The following is a 25465-nucleotide window of genomic DNA, read 5'->3' on the forward strand; positions in this document are numbered from 1 at the left end:
GGATGAATTCCTGGAAAAACACTACCTACCTAAACTAACACATTCAGAAGTAGAACAACTAAATAGACCCATAACAAAAAAAGAGATTGAAACGGTAATCAAAAAACTCCCAACAAAAAAAAGCCCTGGCCCGGACGGCTTCACTGCAGAGTTCTACCAAACTTTCAGAGAAGAGTTAACACCACTACTACTAAAGGTATTCCAAAGCATAGAAAATGACGGAATACTACCCAACTCATTCTATGAAGCTACCATCTCCCTGATACCAAAACCAGGTAAAGACATTACAAAAAAAGAAAATTATAGACCTATATCCCTCATGAACATTGATGCAAAAATCCTCAACAAAATTCTAGCCAATAGAATCCAACAACACATCAAAAAAATAATTCACCCTGATCAAGTGGGATTTATACCAGGTATGCAAGGCTGGTTTAATATCAGAAAAACCATTAATGTAATCCATCACATAAATAAAACAAAAGACAAAAACCACATGATCTTATCAATTGACGCAGAAAAGGCATTTGACAAAGTCCAACACCCATTCATGATAAAAACTCTTACCAAAATAGAAATTGAAGGAAAATTCCTCAACATAATAAAGGGCATCTATGCAAAGCCAACAGCCAATATCACTCTAAATGGAGAGAACCTGAAAGCATTTCCCTTGAGAACGGGAACCAGACAAGAATGCCCTTTATCACCGCTCTTATTCAACATCGTGCTGGAAGTCTTAGCCAGGGCAATTAGGCTAGACAAAGAAATAAAAGGTATCCGGATTGGCAAGGAAGAAGTAAAGTTATCACTATTTGCAGATGACATGATTATATACACAGAAAACCCTAAGGAATCCTCCAGAAAACTACTGAAACTAATAGAAGAGTTTGGCAGAGTCTCAGGTTATAAAATAAACATACAAAAATCACTTGGATTCCTCTACATCAACAAAAAGAACACCGAAGAGGAAATAACCAAATCAATACCATTCACAGTAGCCCCCAAGAAGATAAGATACTTAGGAATAAATCTTACCAAAGATGTAAAAGACCTATACAAAGAAAACTACAAAGCTCTACTACAAGAAATTCAAAAGGACATACTTAAGTGGAAAAACATACCTTGCTCATGGATAGGAAGACTTAACATAGTAAAAATGTCTATTCTACCAAAAGCCATCTATACATTTAACGCACTTCCGATCCAAATTCCAATGTCATATTTTAAGGGGATAGAGAAACAAATCACCAATTTCATATGGAAGGGAAAGAAGCCCCGGATAAGCAAAGCACTACTGAAAAAGAAGAAGAAAGTGGGAGGCCTCACCTTACCTGACTTCAGAACCTATTACACAGCCACAGTAGTCAAAACAGCCTGGTACTGGTACAACAACAGACACATAGACCAATGGAACAGAATTGAGAACCCAGACATAGATCCATCCACGTATGAGCAGCTGATATTTGACAAAGGACCAGTGTCAATTAACTGGGGAAAAGATAGCCTTTTTAACAAATGGTGCTGGCATAACTGGATATCCATTTGCAAAAAAATGAAACAGGACCCATACCTCACACCATGCACAAAAACTAACTCCAAGTGGATCAAAGACCTAAACATAAAGACTAAAACGATAAAGATCATGGAAGAAAAAATTGGGACAACCCTAGGAGCCCTAATACAAGGTATAAACAGAATACAAAACATTACCAAAAATGATGAAGAGAAACCCGATAACTGGGAGCTCCTAAAAATCAAACACCTATGCTCATCTAAAGACTTCACCAAAAGAGTAAAAAGACCACCTACAGATTGGGAAAGAATTTTCAGCTATGACATCTCCGACCAGCGCCTGATCTCTAAAATCTACATGATTCTGTCAAAACTCAATCACAAAAAGACAAACAACCCAATCAAGAAGTGGGCAAAGGATATGAACACACATTTCACTAAAGAAGATATTCAGGCAGCCAACAGATACATGAGAAAATGCTCTCGATCATTAGCCATTAGAGAAATGCAAATTAAAACTACGATGAGATTCCATCTCACACCAACTAGACTGGCATTAATCCAAAAAACACAAAATAATAAATGTTGGAGAGGCTGCGGAGAGATTGGAACTCTCATACACTGCTGGTGGGAATGTAAAATGGTACAACCACTTTGGAAATCTATCTGGCGTTATCTTAAACAGTTAGAAATAGAACTACCATACAACCCAGAAATCCCACTCCTAGGAATATACCCTAGAGATACAAGAGCCTTCATACAAACAGATATATGCACACCCATGTTTATCGCAGCTCTGTTTACAATAGCAAAAAGTTGGAAGCAACCAAGGTGTCCATCAACGGATGAATGGGTAAATAAATTGTGGTATATTCACACAATGGAATACTACGCATCGATAAAGAACAGTGACGAATCTCTGAAACATTTCATAACATGGAGGAACCTGGAAGGCATTATGCTGAGCGAAATTAGAGGCAAAAGGACAAATATTGTATAAGACCACTATTATAAGATCTTGAGAAATAGTAAACCTGAGAAGAACAAAAAAAAAAGGAAAACAGAAATAGTAGTATTACCAGCTTTTAAAAACTATAGTTCTAAGAAAAGCGTTTAAAACTCCATCTCTACCTTTCTATTTATTTTTTGCCATAGGTTATATTCAATCCATGGCATAGAGCTGTATAGCTTTTTTCACGTAAAATGGCTAGAAAGGAGAGGGTGTATTTAAACCCAGTTACAGTTTTAAAAAAAAGTGTAAGATTTCTGAATTTAATTGAATGCCACTAAACTTGACTCCCAGTTCTGAAATGCTGAAAAATAAATATATTGATGAGTCCCCTGCTAAATTCTTCCTGGCAGTTAAGTACCTACAGAAAAAGAAGACCCTGAGACTGTAAGGATAGAGAAACCTAAAAACAATTAGTTTCTTGTTTAACTGCCATTCAAATACCTTAACACTGCTCTGGTCAATGCATGGAAGTATCTATTATAGCAACAGAATCTTATAGTAGTAGTTTCAAATTTCTCTTAAAAATCCAATAGAATGATTTTTTTTGCCCAAATAAAATCTTATGTAGAAGCACCATATACAAAATAGATAGATAAAAGCTATTCTGTGTGAGTGAGAGAAAGGGAAAGAAGAGGAAAGGAGTTGTGGTGTATTATCACCACCAGCGACAAAGATGAGTCCCGCCCTAGTGGTTAATCCCTTCTTTTCTCTCTCAAATTATATACCTGCTATGGCACCTCTGAGAAGAAACAGTTTGGAAAACACTGGCCTAGTTGGGAGGGAAGGGGTTTCGATAAAACAGCTTGTATTGTGAGCCTACCATTTACTAACCACACAGAAGTTACAAAGTTGACAGACCTGGTTCAGCAAAGTTTCGAAGAGGATCATCTCCCATGACCCAGCCATTGTGCGCCATCAGAAAACAAGCTTTATCGGGGAAATGAATCATAGATTCTTCTGCGGAGAGGGTCATTTCTTCAAACGGGAAAGTAAAATATCTACAGACAGACAACTAAATATTAAACCCCTGTAGAGAAATTCCTTGGGGAGATTTTGAATTAGCAATATGAAAATTAATCTCCATTCCCTAATGAGTAGAATAATAAGATTTGTTTACATGAAATAAACTGCAATATAGATCTGAGACAGCAGCAGGCTTTTTGAGTTCAAGTAGAAGGCTATGAGTAATGTAGAGGCAGCATTACAGCAAGTCCAGCTAACATTTTAAGGAATATTTTAAAACAAGACAAAAAACTTCATAAAATTACTAAGAAAATCCCTGAAGGACTGATGTTATTAACTACCATCTAGTTACCTAATAATCTATGTGGCACATTGCTCATAAAGTAAGGTGCCAAATACTTGCTCAATCTGATTAACACAGAGTTTATTAGTAGTATGCAGCCCTCCTGAAGTATTAATACAAATAATAATTATAAACTGGCTCCTATTGATGACAGTTTCTCTAACGAAAGATCTGTTTAACAAAATTATTTAATATTAAGCCTAGTTCCTAAACAAAAACTTCGATTTCAATTTAAGAAATGTACTGAAGTCACACGTTAAAGGAAATGTTTAGGTAAATTTGCAAAGTTAAATACAATCTTCAACGTTCAATGCGAATAAAACAAAAATGAAGTACCTGGTAACTAAAGGATATTTTCTAGTGACAGGTCCTACTTTAGGACCATGGCCCGCCAGTCGTTCATAAAAAACATTTCCCAAAATGCAATTAACAGCCTAGAAAACATTAAATTATGTTACTTCAACAAAGGAAAAAACCAGGATTAAGACACAAGGAAAAGCGGCAGTTCAAAGTAAGTAAAACCTGTTCCTGATGATAGTTCACGAGTTGACGCTTCTCTGAATTTAATTCCTCAATTCTCTTACGGAACCAATTACAGCATTCATCAATTGCAGCTGGCCCTTTGCTAGAGCAGAGAAATCAACACAAGCTTATGATTTAATGGTTTTACAAATTCTACATTTAAAAACTTTCTAATGAGGGTCACAAAAACTAAACATATTCATCAGAATTTTCATGATGGCTTAAGGAGTTTTCCATTATAAAAAATTTTAAAGACGTAGATAGGAACATGGTCTGGCAAACAGAAAAAGGGGGAAAAATGTCATGTGTCAAGGTGGTAGAATTATGTGGTGAATTGCTTTAGTTCATTTTCTATTAAGAGTTTTAATAAATAGTATGAAAATTATACTAGCTATAAAGGTTTATAAGTAAAATTATTCTTTATTTCATAGAAAAGTACGTATCATACTCATGTGGTATGAAAGTTGCTAGTGCAAGGTCCATATCTACTGTACAGCCAAGCCGTCGGTATTCAGGATCTTGAATAATCTTAAGATGTTGCACTGGGTCAGACTTAGTTATTTTCCTATGTTCTGAAAAAAAAGACAATACCTTCAAGGCAAATATCTACGAGGAGACTGTTATCTGTTATTGCTTTCAAATTTTCTAGTCTACATATTTTCATAGAAAAATAAAACATGTTTATTTCACAAGCATTCTTTCTATCTTCCCCTCCCCATTCTCCTGCATATCATCTGCATAACACACATATACACAGGTACGCATATACACAGGTACGCATGTACACAGGTACGCATGTACACAGGTACACATGTACACAGAAAACAACATTATAGAAGAAAAACACAGGGATTCCAATCAGTTCAACCCCAGCCTCAGATAGCTTTCATTTATTCTAGTCATTTTTTTTTTTTTTTTTTAGCACATTAGGGATTGTGGTGAAACACATTTTTTTTCCCCAAGTGCTACCAAATACCTTAACTTCTGGAGTTCTTTTTCTTCAAAGATTGCACAACAACAACACAGCTTATAAGTATCAGAGGGAGGAGAAGACAAGGCCCTTTTTTGAAATGAAATATAAATGAAAGTCAGTATCAAAAATTCATGTACTAAGGTGTTACACTATTACAAAAGCTGATATGTGAATGTGACCCTGAGTTTCCTGGACCATACTGGCTTTACCTCGAAGGCAGTATTTTTGGGTGCTACTCTAGTTCTGGTTTCTGGATGTAAGAAGAGAATTCCTTATTTTAAGAGCCCCCAAAGATTCTCCCCACTAAGCTGTCCTGCACTAATCACACTTTTTTTCTCCTAAATTGTATTTATTTTGTTGTCATTGGGAATATACACAGCAAAACATATACCAAAATTCAACAGTTGCTACATGTACAATTTAGTGACACTGATTACATTCTTCAAGTTGTGCAACTGCTCTCACCCTCCTTTTCTGAGTTGTGCATCCCTCATTAACACAAATTTGCTGCTCCACCCCCTAAGGTTCCTGTTTAAACTTTCTAGTTGCTGTTGTCAACTTGATCCCAAACAGTTCCTAACACAGCATAATGCTCCAGTCAGGCCTTTTTTATTAGTTAAACTATTGTTTGGTTTTAAGATAACTTCAGGGCATCTTTTTGGTTTAAGGTTTAAAGATTATCTTGGAGCACTAGTTTCAGGGGTTCATCCACCCCCCATGACTCCAGAAAGTCTGGATTCTATGAGAATTTGAAATTCTGTTCTGGATTTTCTCCTTTTTGATCAGGATTCTTTTATGGAATCTTTGATCAAAACGTTCAGTAATGGTAAACAGGTATCATTCAGTTCTTCTGGTCTCATGGCAAAGAAGGCAGTCGTTCATGGGGGCAATTAGCCACACATTCTTCTTCCTCTGTTGCTCAAGGTGAATACAGGCTGATTGTTATAGTCCTCTCTACGTTGTCTCCTAAAAACCCTAATTTCTCTCCTAGTATAGTTCTTCCTATCCTATTTTGTTTGTGGCACATGCACTAACTTCTTTATTACATACTTTTTAAAGTTGTGATTTAGGTGAAAGTTTACAGAGCAAATTAGTTTCTCATTAACAGTTAATACACAAATTGTTTCGTGACATTTGTTGCCAACCCCATGATGTGTCAACACTCCCCCCTTCTCCACCCCTGATGCCCTGTTTCCATTTGGCCAATTTTCCTGTCCCTTTCTGCCTTCTCATCTTTGTTTTTAGACTGGTGTGCTCATCAGTCTTATACACATGATTGAACTATAAAGCACGTTCCTCATGTGTATTATTGTTGGCCCTATAGACCTGTCTAATCTTTGGCTGAAGGGTAAACCTCAGGGGTGACTGCCATACTAAGTTAAAAAGGTGTCCAGGGGCAATATTCTTGGAGTTTCTCCAGTCTCTGCCAGAACAGCAGACCTGATCTTTTGTGTGTGTGTGTGTGAATTTGAATTTTGTTCTACATTTTTCTCTTGATCTGTCTGGGATGGGTTAACTTCTTAAGACTAATTACACCCTTAACCTGATGATTCATTTATCTTTTGGTACTGGCTAATATCTGGATTCAGTGTCACCAGTGTTAGACAGCTTTAATGGTGGTCACATCAGTCTGGAAGCCTGTCTACCTCAGTTAATATCCCTATTACAGTCAGCAGAAGACAATTATATCTCAGTTTCAAAGCCTGTTTGGGGCCTTTCTTAGCTAAAGCAACTTGCTCTGCCTACCTCATATTCATTCATTAAACAGATATATATACAAATATATGAGCCCTAGCATATTCTGAGCATTGTGTTCGGAGACTAAAAGTAAGACAGTTCCCAAGGTAAATAATTATGTCATGTATTATTACGAGATGCCTTTTGGATGTCCCTGCTAACTCTCCCATGCTTCCAGAAACACAGTTCTACACTATAAAAAATAACCCAAATACCATATGATAGTAACAGATTTAATAATGATATTAAGCAAGAATAAAGGAGAATAATCCCTTTAATGATCACTTATCAAATATCTTAAAATTGATAGGAACATTATAGTGTATACCCTTTACCTTGTGTAAGAAGTCTTCTAAATTGCTCAACTGCTTTGTTAACATCTACTTGGAAAAACTCCCAGAGATGAATCTTTGGAAAAACATCCTCCCCAACTATTTTTCGAATGCACTGAAAAATTTCAATAGTTAAAAATAAGTATTTAAAATCCTTTTTTACTAAATACTATTTATATTTAAAATACAGATTCTAAATCATTTTCAACCATACATTTAATGTGCTTCAGAAATTTTGTTATTCTGTTTTAGTGTGGTACTCCTCTATACATACTAACATTCATTTGATGATCATTTTCAATCAACGCAGGTAATCCTTTTTCTTTGTATTTCCCTTTTGCAACATCACAGGATAAATGCCAAAGAGCTCTGTCTAAGAGCCAGGCAGGTTTCAAGTGTGGCGAATTCACGAGGTTATATGCACACTCTGGATGCTCGTGGATCCATTTACTGTTAGCAGCTGAAAGAAAATGGAATCATAAAGGAAAATATTGTAATTAAATCGACTGATATTAGTATTTATGCTAAGTTTAAAGGTGAAATAAAACGTCAACATCTACCACTTATTTCTTTATACATTAAACATCAGTATTTCATAATGATGCTGTAACGTGAAAAAAATTTTCTTTGGTTATACTATCCTACCTTCTACTTCACTGTATATTATCACTTAAAAAAAATTCTGCTTAGATAATGCTGATCAGAATAAAATCAGTTTTCTCATAGGTAAGCTCTTTGTATATCTAATCATAAAAGGTTAATAAATAAAGATATGTTGTTTTGATAAGACTGGCAAAGGCAATGCTGAGAAACTATTCAAAGAAATATACTCAAAGAACAAGTGTACTTATATCTATCCATTTGTATACTAAGTTCAGAAACAGAATCAGTTCTGCAAAATACTCCAAGTATTGACAACATTGAAGAGAATCTGTTTGAATTTCCTAAATCATCAAATAAAAGTTACACACATTTTGTCTGACCTTTAAAATGGACTGATGCCCTCTGACTTCATAATGATAAGCATGATTGGTTAGTGCACATGAAATAAAAAGTACAAACAATTATTGCATGTCTACTACATGCCAAGAACTGTTTTAAGCACTTAAACGCAGGAATTTATTAATCCGCAGAGGAGTCCCCAGGTGGTGCAAATGGTTAAGCGCTACACTACTAGCTGAAATGGTGGTGGTTTGAACCCACCCAGAAGCACCTTTGAAGACAGGCCTGGCAATCTGCTTCCGAAAGGTCACAGCCCTAAAAACCCGATGGTACGGCTCTACTCTGTATACCTGGGGTCATCATGAGTAAGTGGGAATCCACTCAATGGTAACTAACAACAACATTAATCCCCAAGTCCTAGCTATATGGTGTAGGGCATACTATCTTGTCAATCCTTTAAGAGATGGGGAACTGTGGTACCAAAAAACAAGTAGCTCGGCCAAAGTCATTCAAAGCCAGGAATTAACTCAGGTAAATCTCTTTGCAAATCTGATATCTTAACCACTTAACTCTGCTGCTCAGATCAATGTGTTCATACCCCATTCACTCAAGGTAAGCACCCCTGTAAGCCATTTACAAAGTTTAAACCTTTAAACCCTTATAAGGTTTTAAAACCATTATTATTTTTAATTTCAGTTACTTATTAAGTCATCCATTTATTTAGTATTTACACGCACAAAAACCAAACACTTGGATAAAGACAGGATACATAGAAGCAAAAATGTAATCAAAGTTAGACTGATAATTGTTCAAATTTGCATCAATAATACTGTTGTCGTTAGCGGCTGTCGAGAGGTTCCAACTCATGACCCTATGTACAACATGACGAAACCCCAGTCCTGCGCCAACCTCATAATTGTTGTCATGCTTGAGCCCATTGTGGCAGTGCATCAAGATAGTTTTCACTAAATTGATCATCATTCATTAAAATTCAAAAGACATTCGTTTGTTAAAAATAGTAATAATTACATCCAATTTCATTTTTCATGTGTTAAGACTAAATACTAATGCCGCCCACATTTTTTAAATTGTAAAATATCTTGAAATCTTGTCTCTTATCCTAACATTTAGAAAATTAAATGTAAAATGAAAGAATTCTAAATATTAGGTAATGAAACTAATTTTTTTTTCTATTTCTGTATAAAACAGGAGTCAAATTACAATCTATGTTTTAAGATATATCAAAATTAAAAACTACACATGGACTTCTGCAGTGGCAAAGTAAGGAACTCAGCAAACAACCGGTGAAAAAGACAAAAATCATTTAAAGTCTCTGTAAATGGTCCTAAGGGCATACAGTAAATGGAGAAACATTCATTCCAGGTAATTACTAAATCTTGGTAAGAACAGCAAGAACCTGTGACATTTGAGCCATGACCTGTTTCCTTATCCCCCCCATTAACTAGTTGTTACAGAAGCTCTATCCCAGGTGCTCTACTCTGGGTAGGTGTTGCCAAGAAGATAGGGGCTCCCTCTCCCAACAGCTCCCAGTCTGGGTCAGGCTTCCTGCGCTTCTCACTCCCCTTGTTGCAGAAGCTCTAGTCCAGGCAGGCAGACAGAGAAAACGGGGGCTCTCTTCCTCCACCCAGCCCCCACTCATAAGGTGGAAGTCCTACCCCAGGTATGGCAGGTAAAGAATATCAGACTCCAACTGCCCTGCTCCAGCTTGCTCTTAGAGTGGAGGCTCCACACTGGGAGGGTGAAGCTGAGACCACCAGGGACTACCATCCCCCGCCCCTAGTGCCTCCACAGTGGGGGTGGCACTTGGGGAGAAAAGTAAGTTTCCACTCCCAACTTAGGAGCCCTGGTGATGCAGTGGTTAGGTGCTTGGTTGCTAAACAGGGTCGGTGGTTTGAACTCACCAGCCGTTCATGGGAGAAAGATGTAGCAGTCTGCTTCCATAAAGATTACAGCCTTAGAAACCCTATGGGGCAGTTCTACAGTGTCCTACAGGGTTGTTGTAAGTCAGAATTGACTCGGTGGCAATAGGTTTGGACCCCCAACTCTGAAGCAATGGCACAGGTGTTCTACTCATGGGGAAAAAAGGCCGTTAAGAATGAAGAGCTCTGTAGTTATGCCTGAGGGATCTGATTTTATTTGGAATAGAGAACTCCATACCTAAAGGCGTTGGTAGGGAGCAATTAAGAGAAGGCTGGTAGCTCTTTGATACAAGCACATCAGAACAGCCAGAAGTTTAACAGACAGAATCAGAGAAAGAGACAGCCAAGGAAAGCCCTCCTGGAATCCTAAGAACTCTGGGGGCTGGTAAGGCTGGGTGCATGCACTAGGATCAGAACAGCCAGAAGTTTAACAGACAGAATCAGAGAAAGAGACAGCCAAGGAGAGCCCTCCTGGAATCCTAAGATCTCTGGGGGCTGGTAAGGCCGGGTACATGCACTAGGCTGTACTCCCCTGAGAAAGACTTGACAGCATTCCTTAAACCACATACAGATCCATTCACACAGGGCAGAAATCTTACTGGCACAATGGACTTAAACATAATCCCTAACCAAACACTGACTGGACAATGAACTATTCTGATCCAGGGCAACTCTTAGGAAGCCAAACTTCATAATAAAATCAAATGCATCCCTGGAAGTCTGGAATACTGTGTTCTATGTGCAAGGCTGCATCTTCTCAGGAGCAGAGAGGGAACCTCCAAGCAACTAGTCTTTGATATATCTTTTTCCATCCTTTACTTTCAACCTATTTATCTTTGAATCTAAAGTGTGTCTTCTATAGCATATAGTTGGATCTGGTTTTTTTTTTATTTTTCTTTTAATTGAGTTTGACAATCTGCCTTTCGAGATTTTCTCTATGTCTTTGGCTTTTAACAATTTTACTATGACGCATCTGAGTTTAGATCTCCTTGTGTTTATGCTACTTGGAGTTTATTGAGCTTTAAGATGTATAATGTTTTTCATCAAATTTGGAAGTCCGGTTAGCTTTCAGACATTATTTCTTATAATAATTTTTTCTGTTCTTTTCTCTCCTCTCCTTCTGGTATTCCCATTATGCATATGTTAGCATGCTTACTGATGTCCCATGTTTCTCTGGAGCGCTGTTCATTATTCTGTTTCTGCCTATTCTTCAGATTGCATAATATCTATTGATCTATCTTCAAGTTTGCTAATTCTTTATACTGCCAGCTCAAAGCTATTGTTGAACCCCTCTAGTGACTTTTTCATGGTGGTTATTCACTTAAAAAAAAACAAAAAGACTTAATTTGTACAGCAGTTTTAGGTTTACAGATAAACTGAGCAGAAAGTACAGACAGCTCCCATGTACCGAGGCTCACCCTTCAGTTGTCCCTATTATTAACATCTTGTACTAGTGTGGTACATTTTTTGCAATTGATGAGTGACTACTGATAGAACATAATTAACTAAAGTCCATCATTTATATTAGGGCTCCCCCTTTGTATTGTACAGTTCTATGAGGTTTGACAAATACATATCATATGTGCACTGTTATAGTATCATATAGAATAGTTTCACTGCATAAAAATCCCCTGTGCCCCACCTATTCATGGCTCCCTCTTTCTCCCTGAACTCCTGACACTTTCATTGTCTCTATAGTTTTGCCTTTTCCAGAATGTTATGTAGTAGGAATCACATAATAAGTAGTCTTTTCAGACTGGCTCTGTCACTTACCAATATGCATATAAGATTCCTCCATATCTTTTTGTGGCTTGTTAGCTCATTTCTTTTTATTACTGAGTAATATTCCGTAGTACAAAGGTACCACAGTTTGCTTATCCTATTGAAGGGCATCTTGGTTGCTTCCAAGTTTTGGTAATTATGAATAGAACTGCTATAAACATTTGTGTAAAGGGTTTTGTGTGGGTGTAAGTTTTCAACTCATTGGGGCAAATAAGAAACTTCCAAACTTTCTTCCCAAGTGGCTATACCAAGTTACAACCCCACCAGCAATGAATGAGATTTCATGTTGCTCCATATCCTTGCAGCATTTGGTGTGGTCAGTGATTTGTATTTTAGCTATTCTAAATAATCTGAGAAGCTGGACTATATGAAGAAGAACAGGGCACCAGAATTGGAGGAAGATTCATTAAAAGCCTGAGTTATGCAGATGACACAACCTTCTTGCTCAAAGTGAAGAGGACTTGAAACGCTTACTGATGAAGATCAAAGACCATCGCCTTCAGTATGGATTACACCTCAACATAAAGAAAACAAAAATCCTCACAACTGGACCAAGAGCAACACCATGATAACTGGAGAAAAGACTGAAGTTGTCAAGGATTTCTTTTTACTTGGATCTACAATCAACAGCCATGGAAGCAGCAGTCAAGAAATCAAAAGATGCATTGATTGGGAAAATCTGCTGCAAAAGACCTCTTTGAAGTGTTGAAAATCAAAGACGTCACCTTGAGGACTAAGGTGCACCTGACCCAAGCCATAGTGTTTTCAACTGCCTCATATGCATAGCTGGATGATGAATAAAAAAGACCGAAGAAGAACTGACGCCTTTGAATTGTGGTGCTGGCAAAGAATACTGAATATACAATGGACTGCCAAAAGAATGAAAAAATCTGTCTTGGAAGAAGCACAGCCAGAATGCTCTTCAGAAGCAAGGATGGCAAGACTACGTTTCACATACTTTGGACATGTTATCATGAGCAATCAGTCCCTGGAGAAGGACATTATGCTTGGTAAAGCAGAGGGTCAGTGAAAAAGAGGAAGACCCTCAACGAGATAGACTGACATAGTGGCTGCAACAATAGGCACAAGCATAGCAACAACTGTGAGGATGGCGCGGGACCAGGCAGTGTTTCATTCTGCTGTGCACAGGGTCGCTATAAGCCAGAATTGACTCAAGGACACCTAACAACAACAACAGATGTATAGTGGTATCTTATTGTTTTAACTTGTAATTCCCTAATGACATATGATATTGATCATCTTTTCATATGCTTATGTCTCATTTGTGTATTTTCTTTGGTGTGTTGTATGTTCAGATCTTTTGCCCATTTTTTAAAAATAATTTTTATTGTGCTTTAAGTGAAAGTTTACAAATCAAGTCAGTCTCTCACATATAAACTTATGTATACCTTACTACATACTCCCATTTACTCTCCCCGTAATGAGTCAGCCCGCTCCCTTCTTCCAGTCTCTTCTTCCGTGACCGTTTTGCTAGTTTCTAACCCCCTCTACCCTCCCATCTCCCCTCCAGACAGGAGATGCCAACACAATCTCAAGTGTCCACCTGATGCAAGTAGCTCACTCCTCATCGGCATCTCTCTCCAGCCCATTGTCCAGTCCATTCCACATCTGATGAGTTGTCTTCTGGAATGGTTCCTGTCCTGGGCCAACAGAAGGTTTGGGGACCATGACTGCTGGGATTCTTCTAGTCTCAGTCAGACCATTAAGTCTGGTCTTTTTATGAGAATGTGGGGTCTGCATCCCACTGTTCTCCTGCTCCCTCAGGGGTTCTCTGTTGTGCCCCCTCTCAGGTTTTGCCCATTTTTTGATTGGACTGCTTTCTTATTGTTGAGCTTTAAAAGTCTTTTCTATGTCTTGGATACAAGACATATGTTTATTTGACATGTGTTTTACAAGGATTTTCTCCCAGTCTGTGGCTTGTCTCTTCATTTTCTTGTGTCTTTCACAGAGCAGAATTTTTTAATTTTAGTGAAATTCTACTTAGCGATTTCGTATTTCATGGATCATGCTTTCAGTGTTGTAGCTAAAAACTCACTGCCAAATCCAAGGTCGCCTAGATTTTCTCTTGTTATCTTCTACGAGTTTTATAGTTTTGTGTTTTACACTCATGTCTCTGAAAGGTGTAAGTTCTATGTCTAGATTCACTTTTTTTTTTTTTTTTTTAAACATGCGGATGTCCAGTGGGTTACAGCATGATTTGCTGAACAGACCACCCTTTCTTCATTGAACTGCCTTTGTTCCTTTGTCAAAGATCAGTTGAGTGTATGTTTATGGGTCTATTTCTGGGCTCTCTATTCTGTTCCATTGATCAATTTGTCTATTCTGTCACCAGTACTATACTGTCTTCATTACTGTAGCTTTATAGTAAGTCTTGAAGTTGGGTAGTGTCAGTCATTTGACTGTTGTTCTTCAATACTGCGTTGGCTATTTTGGGTCTTTTGCCTTTCTACATAAACCTTCAATCAGCTTGTCAATATCCACAAAATAACTTGTGGGTGTTTTCATTGGGATTGCATTGAATCTATAGATCCAGTTAAGGAAAACTGACATCTTAACAATATTGAGTCTTCCTTTTTTTTTTTTATCCACGAACATGGAGTATCTCTTCATTTATTTAGATCTTTGATTTCTTTTAACAGAGTTTTGTAGTTTTCCTCATATATATTTATCTTATACATATTTTGTTAGATATATACCTAAGTATTTCATTCTTTTTGGTGCTAATGTAAATGGTGCTGTGTTTTTAATATAAAATTCTAATTATTCATTGCTACCCAAAAACCCAGTGCCGACAAGTTGATTCCAACTCATAGAAACCCTATAGGACAGAGTAGAACTGCCCCATAGAGTTTCCAAGGAGCACCTGGTGGATTTGAACTGCTGACCCTTTGGTTAGCAGCCGTAGCACTTAACCACTACGCCACCAGGGTTTGCTAGTGTATAGGAAAGCAGTTGACTTTCATATATTAACTTGTATCTTGCAGCCTTGCTATAATTGCTTAATAGTTTTGGGAGGTTTTTTTTTTTTTTATTCTTTGGGATTTCCTACATAGACAATCATGTCATCTGTGAACAAAGACAATTTTATTCTGCCTTCATAATCTGAATACCTCTTATTTCCTTTTCTTGTCTAATTGCATTAGCTAAGTCTTCCAGTACAACGCTGAAAAGGAGTGATGAGAGGGGACCTTTTTGCTTTGCCCCTGATCTTAGGAGGAAAACACCTAGTTTTTCATCATCGAGCATGATGTCGGTGGTAGTTTTTTGCACATGTTCTTTTTCACATTGAAGAAGTTTCCCTCTACTAGTTTTCTGAGAATTTTTGTCATAAATGGATGTTTTTATCAAATGCTTTTTCTACATCTATTGATATCATCATATGATTTTTCTTTAGTCTACTGATGTGACAGGTTACATTCACTGATTTTCAAAAGCTGCACCAGCCTTGCATACCTAGAATAAATCATTCTTGGTTGTGGTATATAATTCTTTTTATATGGTGCTGGATTTGATTTGCTAAAATTTTGTTAAGGATTTTTGCATCTTTGCTCATGAGAGAGATATTGGTCTGTGGTTTTTCCTTGTTATGTCTCTGGTTTTGATATTAGGGTAATGCTGGCTTGACAGAATGAATTAGGAAGTATCCCTCCCATATGCTTGAACTTTTCCCATGTGCTGTTCAAAATAAGGGGCAATTCTGTTGGGCAGAACTATGAAGCTCTCTGTTATTATTATAAATTCCTTCCTCTGGGCAGAATACCTCTGTCACTGTTCCACAGTTGGTGGCAGAAACAACAGTCTCTGGTTTTCTTGGCTTGCCTCTCAAGGTGTAGAACTTCCATCCTACAAGTGAGCTGGGGCAAAAGCAAATGGGGCCCAGTATCCATGACTTGCCATAACTGGGGTAAAGCCTTCTCTCTGTGAGTGAGGGCTGGGTGGAGAAAGGGAGCCCCAGACTTCTCAGCTGTTTTTGTCTTGAACAAAGCATCTCCAACAGAGAGCTGGAGAGATGAGAAATGCTAGTAGCTTGCCTATCTCAACTGTAGCCCTACTTGGAGCCTTGTATTTTTAGCTGCAACTGCCAGTAGCACAGCTAATATTATGCTGAACTGAGGGATGGGAGCTGGGTGAGGGTTGGGATAGAAAATTATGGCTCAAATACCACAGACTCTCATGGTTATGAATGAGATTTAGTAGGCTTTCTTGAATAAATGTTTCTCCACATGCTGCTAACCTTAGGACAATTTCCAGAGACTTTAAATGGTTGGAAAACCTGGTGGTGTGGTTAAGGGCTATGGCTGCTAACCAAAAGGTCGGCAGTTCGAATCCACCAGGCACTCCTTGGAAACTCTATGGGGCAGTTCTATTCTGTCCTATAGGGTCCCTATGAGTCAGAATCGACTCAATGGCAACGGGTTTGGTTTTGGTTAGATGGTTGTTTTTTTTAAAAAAATAATTTTTTCAACAGTTACAGTTGTGTCATTGGGCTAAGGTTCTGTGAAGCCCCTCATGCCACTATTCCAGAAGTCAACTTTCCCTGGATAATAACTTTTTAAATGAAAATCTATTTAACAGAAAGTACGTTATGATTTACAACTTTTTCCGAGTAAGGCTGAGGCAAAGTTCACTTCTTTTATATTACACAGAATCTCTCAAATGCTTCAGAAATATATGTCTGTGGCACAGATTGGTAACTGTACCCCACTTTTATTCTCCCCTTCTTACTTTAGTAATAGAACTCCCAAGGTTGAGTTGTATACATGGCTGACAAGCTAAAAACTATAGCTGCAGCTTCCATTATAGCCAGGTGTGACATGGGACAAAATCCTATACAATGCAAAGAGGGCAGCAGTAATTTATATTCTAGATCACGCCCTTAAAAGGCATGACTTCCTTTTCCCTTTTCCCATTTCTGCTGGGTACAATGTGGTAACAGGAGGTGGAGTAGCCATATCTGATATGAGACAGAAGCAAAATGTTGGAGATGGCAAAGTAACAACAAAGAAAATACCTAGTTCATTATTGCCATCAAGCTTCCATACTAGTCCTGGAAAAACAACCTAATCTTTTATAAGAAATAAATACAATTTTGGTCTTGTTTAAGTCACTGTATTTTTGTCCGTTTGTTACAGCTGCCTGGGCCATATCCTAGGTCATACAAAATTTCTAATGAATACCATTATTTGGTTTAGAAGAATACATTTGATGTGAGTAAGAGAGATGTCAAAGGAATTATCAATACTGTTGAATTTTCAAATGAACAATGCTGAATATTCTTGGATATTAGGAATTTTTCACTGTAGACTTTGATGCTTGGTGTCCAGGTTATGCAGAAACACCAAATCTGAGGAAGTTCTTTACCTAAATTTGATTGTTTGGCATTATCATTGACAACTTATCATCTATAATGATGAATGAACCAAATCCCTGAGCTTTTAAATATCTTCACAGTTCCTACAGTTACTTGGACAAATTACTTTATGAAACACCAGAGATGATTTTTTTTTATCATGAAACATTTTGTACCACCCATAATTCTTGTACTTTACACACGTAAATCAGTGGTTCCCAAGCTTTTCTACGTTGTGGCACACGTAGAAGATAAGATTTGTAAGGTTCACTAGATTAAACTGAAGGCTGCTCATGGCCAGAGATTGCTCCAGGCCAGGCAGGCCACACTGCCCTGATGAAGTGAGGGAAGGAATCATCTCCCCGAGACTCTGATATATTTAATAAAATCGCATATTGGCTAGTATTCTTGGAAAACAAAACAGGTTAACTTTAATAAGCTCTTTTAACATACAAAAGATGTAATTTTCAGATTTAAGTTCTGGGAATTTAACAATAATTTTGTCTCTAAGCAAGTCGTTTTGTTTTTTCACATATGCTACAGTACCAGAGTTACTACTATACGGGATTCATTAGTTGATCTCCAAAGTATTAATACTGTAAACTGAAATATGTGATCATTATGTTCCTTCTGTGGTCACTCTCCTGCTTTTATACGCCTCACCCACAAAATATTTATACATTGATTATACCCTCAATCAATACTGTTTTCTTTGGAAGAAAAAAGTGGTAATATATAAAATAATTTTTTAAAGTGAAGGACACCTAAGCATCATTTGTGTTTTCAAAATTTATGTTATATAAACAGCAAGAAATGAAATAATAATATTCTTAGAAAAAGTAATGGAGATAGTTAATGAAGCTCATACCAGTATGATTGTAGACAACATCAGTAATACAAAGAATGTTCCATTCCTTTTTCAATTTTTCCACCAGCTGTCCAACATCATTCCAGGTATATTTTTTACCAGGTCTTGAAAAGTCAGGATTTAATTCTAACTGATCAGCCAGAGAGTAGCATGACCGAGATATTCCAAGAGTCTGCAATGGGGTAAAATGAATCATGTTGTAACCTGCAAAGCAAAAAAACAAAGACCATTGTAAAAAAAAAAAAGAAAACAAAAACTAAGCAAAATACAAATTTAAAGTTTCTTAAATAATTCTAAATAGTGAGGCAATTATACTACAATTAGAAAAGAAATAAAAGAATTAGGTTCAAATCCTCATTGTACCACAAATGACTACAAGCAAGTCTACTTAAATCTTTCAGGATATCAGCATCCTCATGCAAAAGACAAAGATAATAACAAAATGAATTTGAAAATGTCACATACAGTGCCTAGCTTATATTAGACGTTCAATTTATATTTGTTGAATGGTTATATTTACATGTAGAGAATATATCCTATGCAAATATATCAATACATGTCTCTCTTCCACTTTTTAATGTTCCACAATACTTTAATTCTGTTTTGTAGTAAACTTCTCATTCCTCTCTTCACACTACTGTATATTCAACTTGAAAAAGTAGGAACTTAATAACGCTCTTTACTAAAGAGTAAAATACACCCTAAGCTGCATTTTCTCATGGTATGCGTGGCAGCACATACCTTCTAAATGGAAGAAAGTTAATGTTTGCTGAATTAAAAAAACATATAATAATGCATTTTCCAATACATTTTAAGAGTTTACTACTTATTTTTATATGTCAAGGTCGAGTTTTGAAAAGATAATGATCTCATTTTACCACAGAGTTCCTTAACTGATTAAGTTGGACCACATAATCTGTCATTTTTGTAGGTTAAAAAGGTCAAGTATCAGCAATTTCATAGGGTTCAATCTATACATATTGCTAAATATACTAAAAAAAATAAAAGGAGAATCAAAATCTTTCAAATTGGTATCACAGAGGGTACAATTATTTTTACAAAGAAAAATATAAAGAAAGAAAACTGATACTACCTGATTCTTTAGCAACCCTAAGTCTGCTTTCCCATTCATCAAAGGGTCCCAAACACTTAGCTAAAAATGTCTGGAGAGTAACACAGTCCAAGGGTAATACGTGATTATCAGCACCAACACGTAAAATAGGATCCACAACTATGTAACCTCCGCCACTTTTCTCATTTCTAAGTGGAAAAACAAAAAAAAAGTTTCAGTTAATGACAGGGGGAAAAAAGTCCTTATCCAATAGTTTGACTCTGTAATGGGAAGATGAACTAACTGTCTCATTAAAAATATCTATTTATTTCTAATCATATTAAATCAGTTTAAAAGAGTTGCAACAAAAGTTAATGGGAAAGCCCCTTTTTACCCTTTCTCAATCTACACGATTGCTTAACACAATATATGTAATAGCCAATAATGTTCATTTAATGAAAAAATAAGTGTTCTAAAATCTATCAGTAGTAACCGGGGCACCCAAATAAATGGCATCACATAATCGGGTTGCACAAAAAGACTGTTTTAACTGTTACTTCAAAAAATATTTACATTAATTCTTTGAATTTGCAGTGCGCCATATAATCATCTCCTAGTATATTACTGAACATTTTATAGAATATTTATTGAAACTGAAGAAACACAGTCCATTTGCATGTCCAGAAAAACAAAAACCCAGTGCCGTCGAGTCGATTCCAACTCATAGCAACCCTATAGGACAGAGTAGAACTGCCCCATAGAGTTTCCGAGAAGCGCCTGGTGGATTCGAACTGCTGACCCTTTGGTTAGCAGCCGTAGCACTTAACCACTACGCCACCAGGGTTTCCAAAAGTGACGTGGCCCATACAGGGATTGAACCCATGACCTTGGTGTTATTAGCACCAAGCTCTAACCAACTGAGCTAAGTGGCCAGAAAGTCCTGTAAATACTGTATGGTCATGGTTCATACAGTAACTCTTCACACGTTAGGTAACAACTTCAGGTTTTAGAATAAATTAACTTTTTGGCTTTTTTTTTTACATACAGAACACCTGACTTACCCTTGAAGGAAGTAATACTGAAATGATCCAGACTGTTGAAGATTAAGTTTACAGTATTTATCAGAATCATCTTCTCTTTCTGTTGGATTTTCCCATCCTAGGGAGCGGAATTTTTCTCGATTGAATGTTTCTCCAGGAAATGGGTAATTTGTATACACAGTAACTGCTTTCCCCTGTAAAGTTGGGCCTAATCGGAACTGTAGTTCAAATCCTAAACAAAAAGCACGCTTTAATAAGCTCATTGAAGGTCTTAAGTTATCATATAAAAATGTTGTATTTAAATTATTTAAAAAACTATGATGTTTCAATTATGTTTAAAAAAACACCAAACAATACTACTTTTGGAACTACTTTGCATTCAAATTTAGCAGAATTTTATTTTTTAAAATCAATAGTAAACATCACAGAACTCTCTGCTCTGTACTGTCCCCTCCCCCTTTCCCTAGAAATTGATTTTTCCCTACACACCCTGAGCTGATTGCTCAGAGGTGGGACCAGGGATCTTTTCTAGTATTTTTCAAGCTGCAGTACAGAAAGTGAGTTTCTCTGGGGTATCAGAGAGGATAGCATACAAAACTTCAGCAGAATTATGGAACACCTCTCTGGCTACATAGAGAAAGTCTGCAGCAAGAGAAGTTAACCTCAGAGAGGCAGATTTTTGACAAGAGTGCTGGAAGCATTTTAGTCCTTGATTCCATTTGTTCCTTATTCTCACTCAAATCCAGTGGTGTGCTGATACATACTAAACAACCAGCTAGGGCCCCGATTTGTAGTTTGCTGACTCCTGGTGTAAACAATTCCACCATGGTCACTCTCAAGCTAACAGTGAGACACCACTGAACATGGAATTGGGGAGAGATTTGTACAATAAGCTCTTATTAGCTCATTAACAAGCAGTTCCAGCACTTTTTGCCAATATCCCCACCCTTAATGGTTTAGTTATTCAAGCCTTTCTTGAAGTTCTGAGAGCGCCACACATTCCCATTTTTTGTGTAAGTTACATTATTTCTATTAATATACATAGGAGACTTGCACATTGGATCACCAGTATTATTCCATGAAGGAGAAAAATAACACATTATAGTTATAACTTAGTTGTGAAAGAAACTTTTGGTTGGTTTAAGGTAGACCTTAAGCCTTGATTATAAATATTAGAATGTAAAAATTCTGACAATAGTTAAGCCTATTAGAAATATAACCCCCCCTCCAAAAAAAAAACAAACCAAAACCCACTGCCATCGAGTCAATTCCCACTCATAGTGACCTTATGGCACAGAGTAGAACTGTACCATCAGGTTTACCGAGGAGCAGGTGGTGGATTTGAACTGCTAACCTCTTGGTTAGCAGCTGATCTCTTAATCACTGTGCCCAATTAGAAAGATAAGGCATATAAATTTTAAACATGGGTGTAGTATTTCAATTAATGACAGGCAATAATAACTGAGGAAGGCAGGAAAATTTAGTTTTGCTGAATATAATCTTTAATGTTTAAAGAACTTTTTGAGAAGAACATACTAGTATTTATACTTTTAATGCCTGACTTATTAAACATACAACTTCACTCAACAAAGTAATTAAAAATGTTGTACTAAGTGCCTACTATGTAATAGGGAATAAAATAGATGCTGCTCTTGCCCTTTGTGAAGCCTGAGTCCTAAAGTGGTGAAGGCAGCCATTATACAATGAATACAATAAACGAATGAACAAATAAATAAAATAGTATGTTAAAAAACAAAACAAAAACCCAGTGCCGTCATAGTATGTTAAGAAGTGGATAAATGCTAAGGGAAAAAAAAATGCAGAGCAGAATAAAGAAAAACAATGCAATAATAAAAAAAATGTACAATTAATCCAAAAGGCAAAAAAAAAAAAAAACAGATTTGACAAATACAAATAGCAAGATGACAGACTTAAACCTAACCGTCTTAGTTTACCTAGTCCTGCTATAACAGAAATACCACCAATGGATGGCTTTAACAAACAGAAGTTTATTCTTTCACAGTCTAACAGGCACTTTAGAAGTCTGAATTAAGGGTGCCAGTTCTAGAGAAAGGCTTTCTCTCTCCGTTAGCTCTGGGGGAAGGTACTTGTCATTAATCTTCCTCAGTCAAGGAGCTTCTCAGTACAGCGACCCTGGGTCCAAAGGATGTGCTATTCTCCTGGCCCTTGTTTCTTGGTGATGTGAGGTCCCCCTGCTTCTCTGCTCACTTCTCTCTTTTATATTTCAAAAAGATTGATTTAAGAAAACGCTAATCTTGTAGATTGACTCCTGCCTCATTAACATAACTGCCTCTAATCCTGCCTCATTAACGGCATAGAGGCAGGATTTACAACACCGAGAAAAATCACATTAGATAACAAAATGGTGGACAATCACACAATCCTGGGAATCATGGCCTAGCCAAACTGACACATATTTTTGGGGGAAACAATTTAATCCATAACACTAACCATGTCAATAATCACATTAAATGTAAATAACTTAAACACCCCATTAAAAGGCAAAGATTGTCAGATTGGATAAAAAAGACCTCACAATACACTGCCCATAAGACACCCACTTTAAATATAAAAACACAAATATGTTAAAAGCAAAAAGATGGAAAATACAGACCATTTAGACACAAATCAAAAGAAAGCTGAAGTAACTATTAATATCAGACAAAATAGATTTCACAAAAAAATATTACCAGGAACAAAAAAGGTTATTTCATGATATAGGAGTCAAGTCATCAACATAACCACCCAAAAAGTTTGTGTCCCTAATAACAGAGCTTTAAAAAACTGCAAGCAGCAAAACTCATAGAACTACAAGGAAAATAAACAAATCCACAATTATAGTCAGAGATTTCAACACTCTCTCTCAATAACTGATAGAACGAGTAGACAGAATGTATAGAGAAGACAGCACTATCGATCAACTTGACCTAACTGACACTTACTGGAGATTCCAACACAAAAAAACAGAATACATACCCTTTTTAGTGCACACAGGTCTCTGGGTGGTACAAATGGTTTGTGCTTAACTATTAACCTAAATGGTAGCAGTCTGAACCCACCCAGTGCTGCTGTGGAAGAAAGGCCTAGCGATCTGCTTCCATAAAAAATTACAGTCAAGAAAACCCTACGGGGTAGTTCTACTCTGTAACACGTAGGGTCACCATGAGTCAGAATCAACTAGATAGCAACAGGTTTGGCTTGGTTTTTTAAGTGCACATGGAATACTTGCTAAGACAGACCACATTCTGAGACATAAAGTGTCAGTAAATTTAAAAATATTCAAATCATACAAAGGATGTTCTCTAATGACCATAAAATTAAATTAGAAATCAATAACAAAAAGATATTTGACAATTCCTAAATATTTAAAAACTAAGTGGTACACTTCTAAATAATCCATGGGTCAAAAAGGATTTCAAAAAGAAAATTAGAAAATATTGTAAAAATGAATAAAAATGAAAACACAACATAGTAAAATCTGAAGAATGTAGCTTAAGTACTATATAAACATTGACAGTACTAAACCCTCAAATCAATGATCTCAGCTTCCACCTTAAATAACTAAGAAAAGCAAGTTAAAAAAAAAGTAAGCAGAAGAAAGGAAATAATAAAGATCCGAATAAAAATAATGAAATAGAAAAGAGAAAGCCAACAGAGGAAATCAGTAAAATTTTAAAAAAATGGTTCTTTTCCACTATTATAAGATCTTGAGAAATAGTATAAACTGAGAAGAACGCGTACTTTTGTGGTTACGAGGAGGGGAGGGAGGGAGGGAGGGAGAGGTTTTTTACTGATTAATTAGTAGATAAGAACTGCTTTAGGTGAAGGGAAGGACAACACTCAATACATGGAAGGTCAGCCCAATTGGACTGGACCAAAAGCAAAGAAGTTTCCGGGATAAAATGAATGCTTCAAAGGTCAGCGGAGCAAGGGCGGGGGTTTGGGAACCATGCTCTAAGAGGACTTCTAAGTCAATTGGCAAAATAATTCTGTTATGAAAACATTCTGCATCCAACTTTGAAATGTGGCATCTGGGGTCTTAAATGCTAACAAGCGGCCATCTAAGATGCATCAATTGGTCTCAACCCACCTGGAGCAAAGGAGAATGAACACCAAGGTCACACAACAACTAAGAGCCCAAGAGACAGAAAGGGCCACAGGAACCAGAGACTTACATCATCCTGAGACCAGAAGAACTAGTTGGTGCCTGGCCACAATCGATGACTGCCCGGACAGGGAGCACAACAGAGAACCCCTGAGGGAGCAGGAGATCAGTGGGATGCAGACCCCAAATTCTCATAAAAAGACCAGACTTAATGGTCTGACTGTGACTAGAGGAATCCCGGCCGGCATGGTCCCCAAACCTTCTGTTGGCACAGGACAGGAACCATTCCCGAGACAACTCATCAGACATGAAAGGGAGTGGACAGTGGGTAGGAGAGAGATGCTGAAGAAGAGTGAGCTAATTATATCAGGTGGACACTTGAGACTGTGTTGGCATCTCCTGTCTGGAGGGGGGATGGGAAGATAGACAGAGTTGGAAGCTGGCAAAATTGTCACGAAAGGAGAGACTGGAAGGGCTGACTCATTAAGGGGAGAGCAAGTGGGAGTAAGGAGTAAGATGTATATAAACTTACATGTGACAGACTGACTTGATTTGTAAACGTTCACTTGAAGCTCAATAAAAGTTAATTTAAAAAAATGGTTCTTTTAAGAGATTAAAAAAAAATCAATAAATTTCTAGCCAAATTAATCAGGAAAAAAGAGAGAAAACACAAATTACCAATATGAGGAATGAGAGAGGTACCATTGTTACAAATCATGTAGATACTAAAGGACATAAAAAAGAATATTATCAACAAATTTATGCTAATAAATTTGACACCCAACTCAACAAATTGAGTGAAATGGATAAATTCCTTTAAAGATATCAACTATCAAAAGCTCACACAAGAAGATATCAATAACCCAATTAATCCTGTATCTATTTTAAAAACTGAATAGGTAATTAAAGTCTTCCCAGAAAGAAAACTTCATGTCCAGATGGCTTCACTGG

General features: G+C 36.9%; 1 protein-coding gene and 1 non-coding gene across 2 annotated transcripts in view; both read right to left on the minus strand.

The window, feature by feature from the left end:
• The window catches only part of AGL (amylo-alpha-1, 6-glucosidase, 4-alpha-glucanotransferase), an 89146-nt gene that overhangs the window by 47475 nt on the left and 16206 nt on the right, over positions 1-25465 (minus strand). Inside the window, exons 3-11 of the mRNA XM_049880276.1 lie at positions 20410-20620; positions 19391-19557; positions 18298-18501; positions 7673-7854; positions 7398-7509; positions 4801-4924; positions 4353-4455; positions 4167-4264; positions 3383-3522 (exon numbers count right to left, since the gene is read on the minus strand). Coding sequence (XP_049736233.1) covers positions 3383-3522; positions 4167-4264; positions 4353-4455; positions 4801-4924; positions 7398-7509; positions 7673-7854; positions 18298-18501; positions 19391-19557; positions 20410-20620 — 1341 coding nt within the window. The remainder of the gene's footprint in view (positions 1-3382; positions 3523-4166; positions 4265-4352; positions 4456-4800; positions 4925-7397; positions 7510-7672; positions 7855-18297; positions 18502-19390; positions 19558-20409; positions 20621-25465) is intronic.
• TRNAI-AAU (transfer RNA isoleucine (anticodon AAU)) lies at positions 20207-20280 on the minus strand. Its single transcript has one exon. It is a non-coding gene; the product is annotated as a tRNA-Ile (tRNA).

This window comes from Elephas maximus, chromosome 3 (genome assembly GCF_024166365.1).
Source record: "Elephas maximus indicus isolate mEleMax1 chromosome 3, mEleMax1 primary haplotype, whole genome shotgun sequence".
NCBI lineage: Eukaryota > Metazoa > Chordata > Mammalia > Proboscidea > Elephantidae > Elephas > Elephas maximus.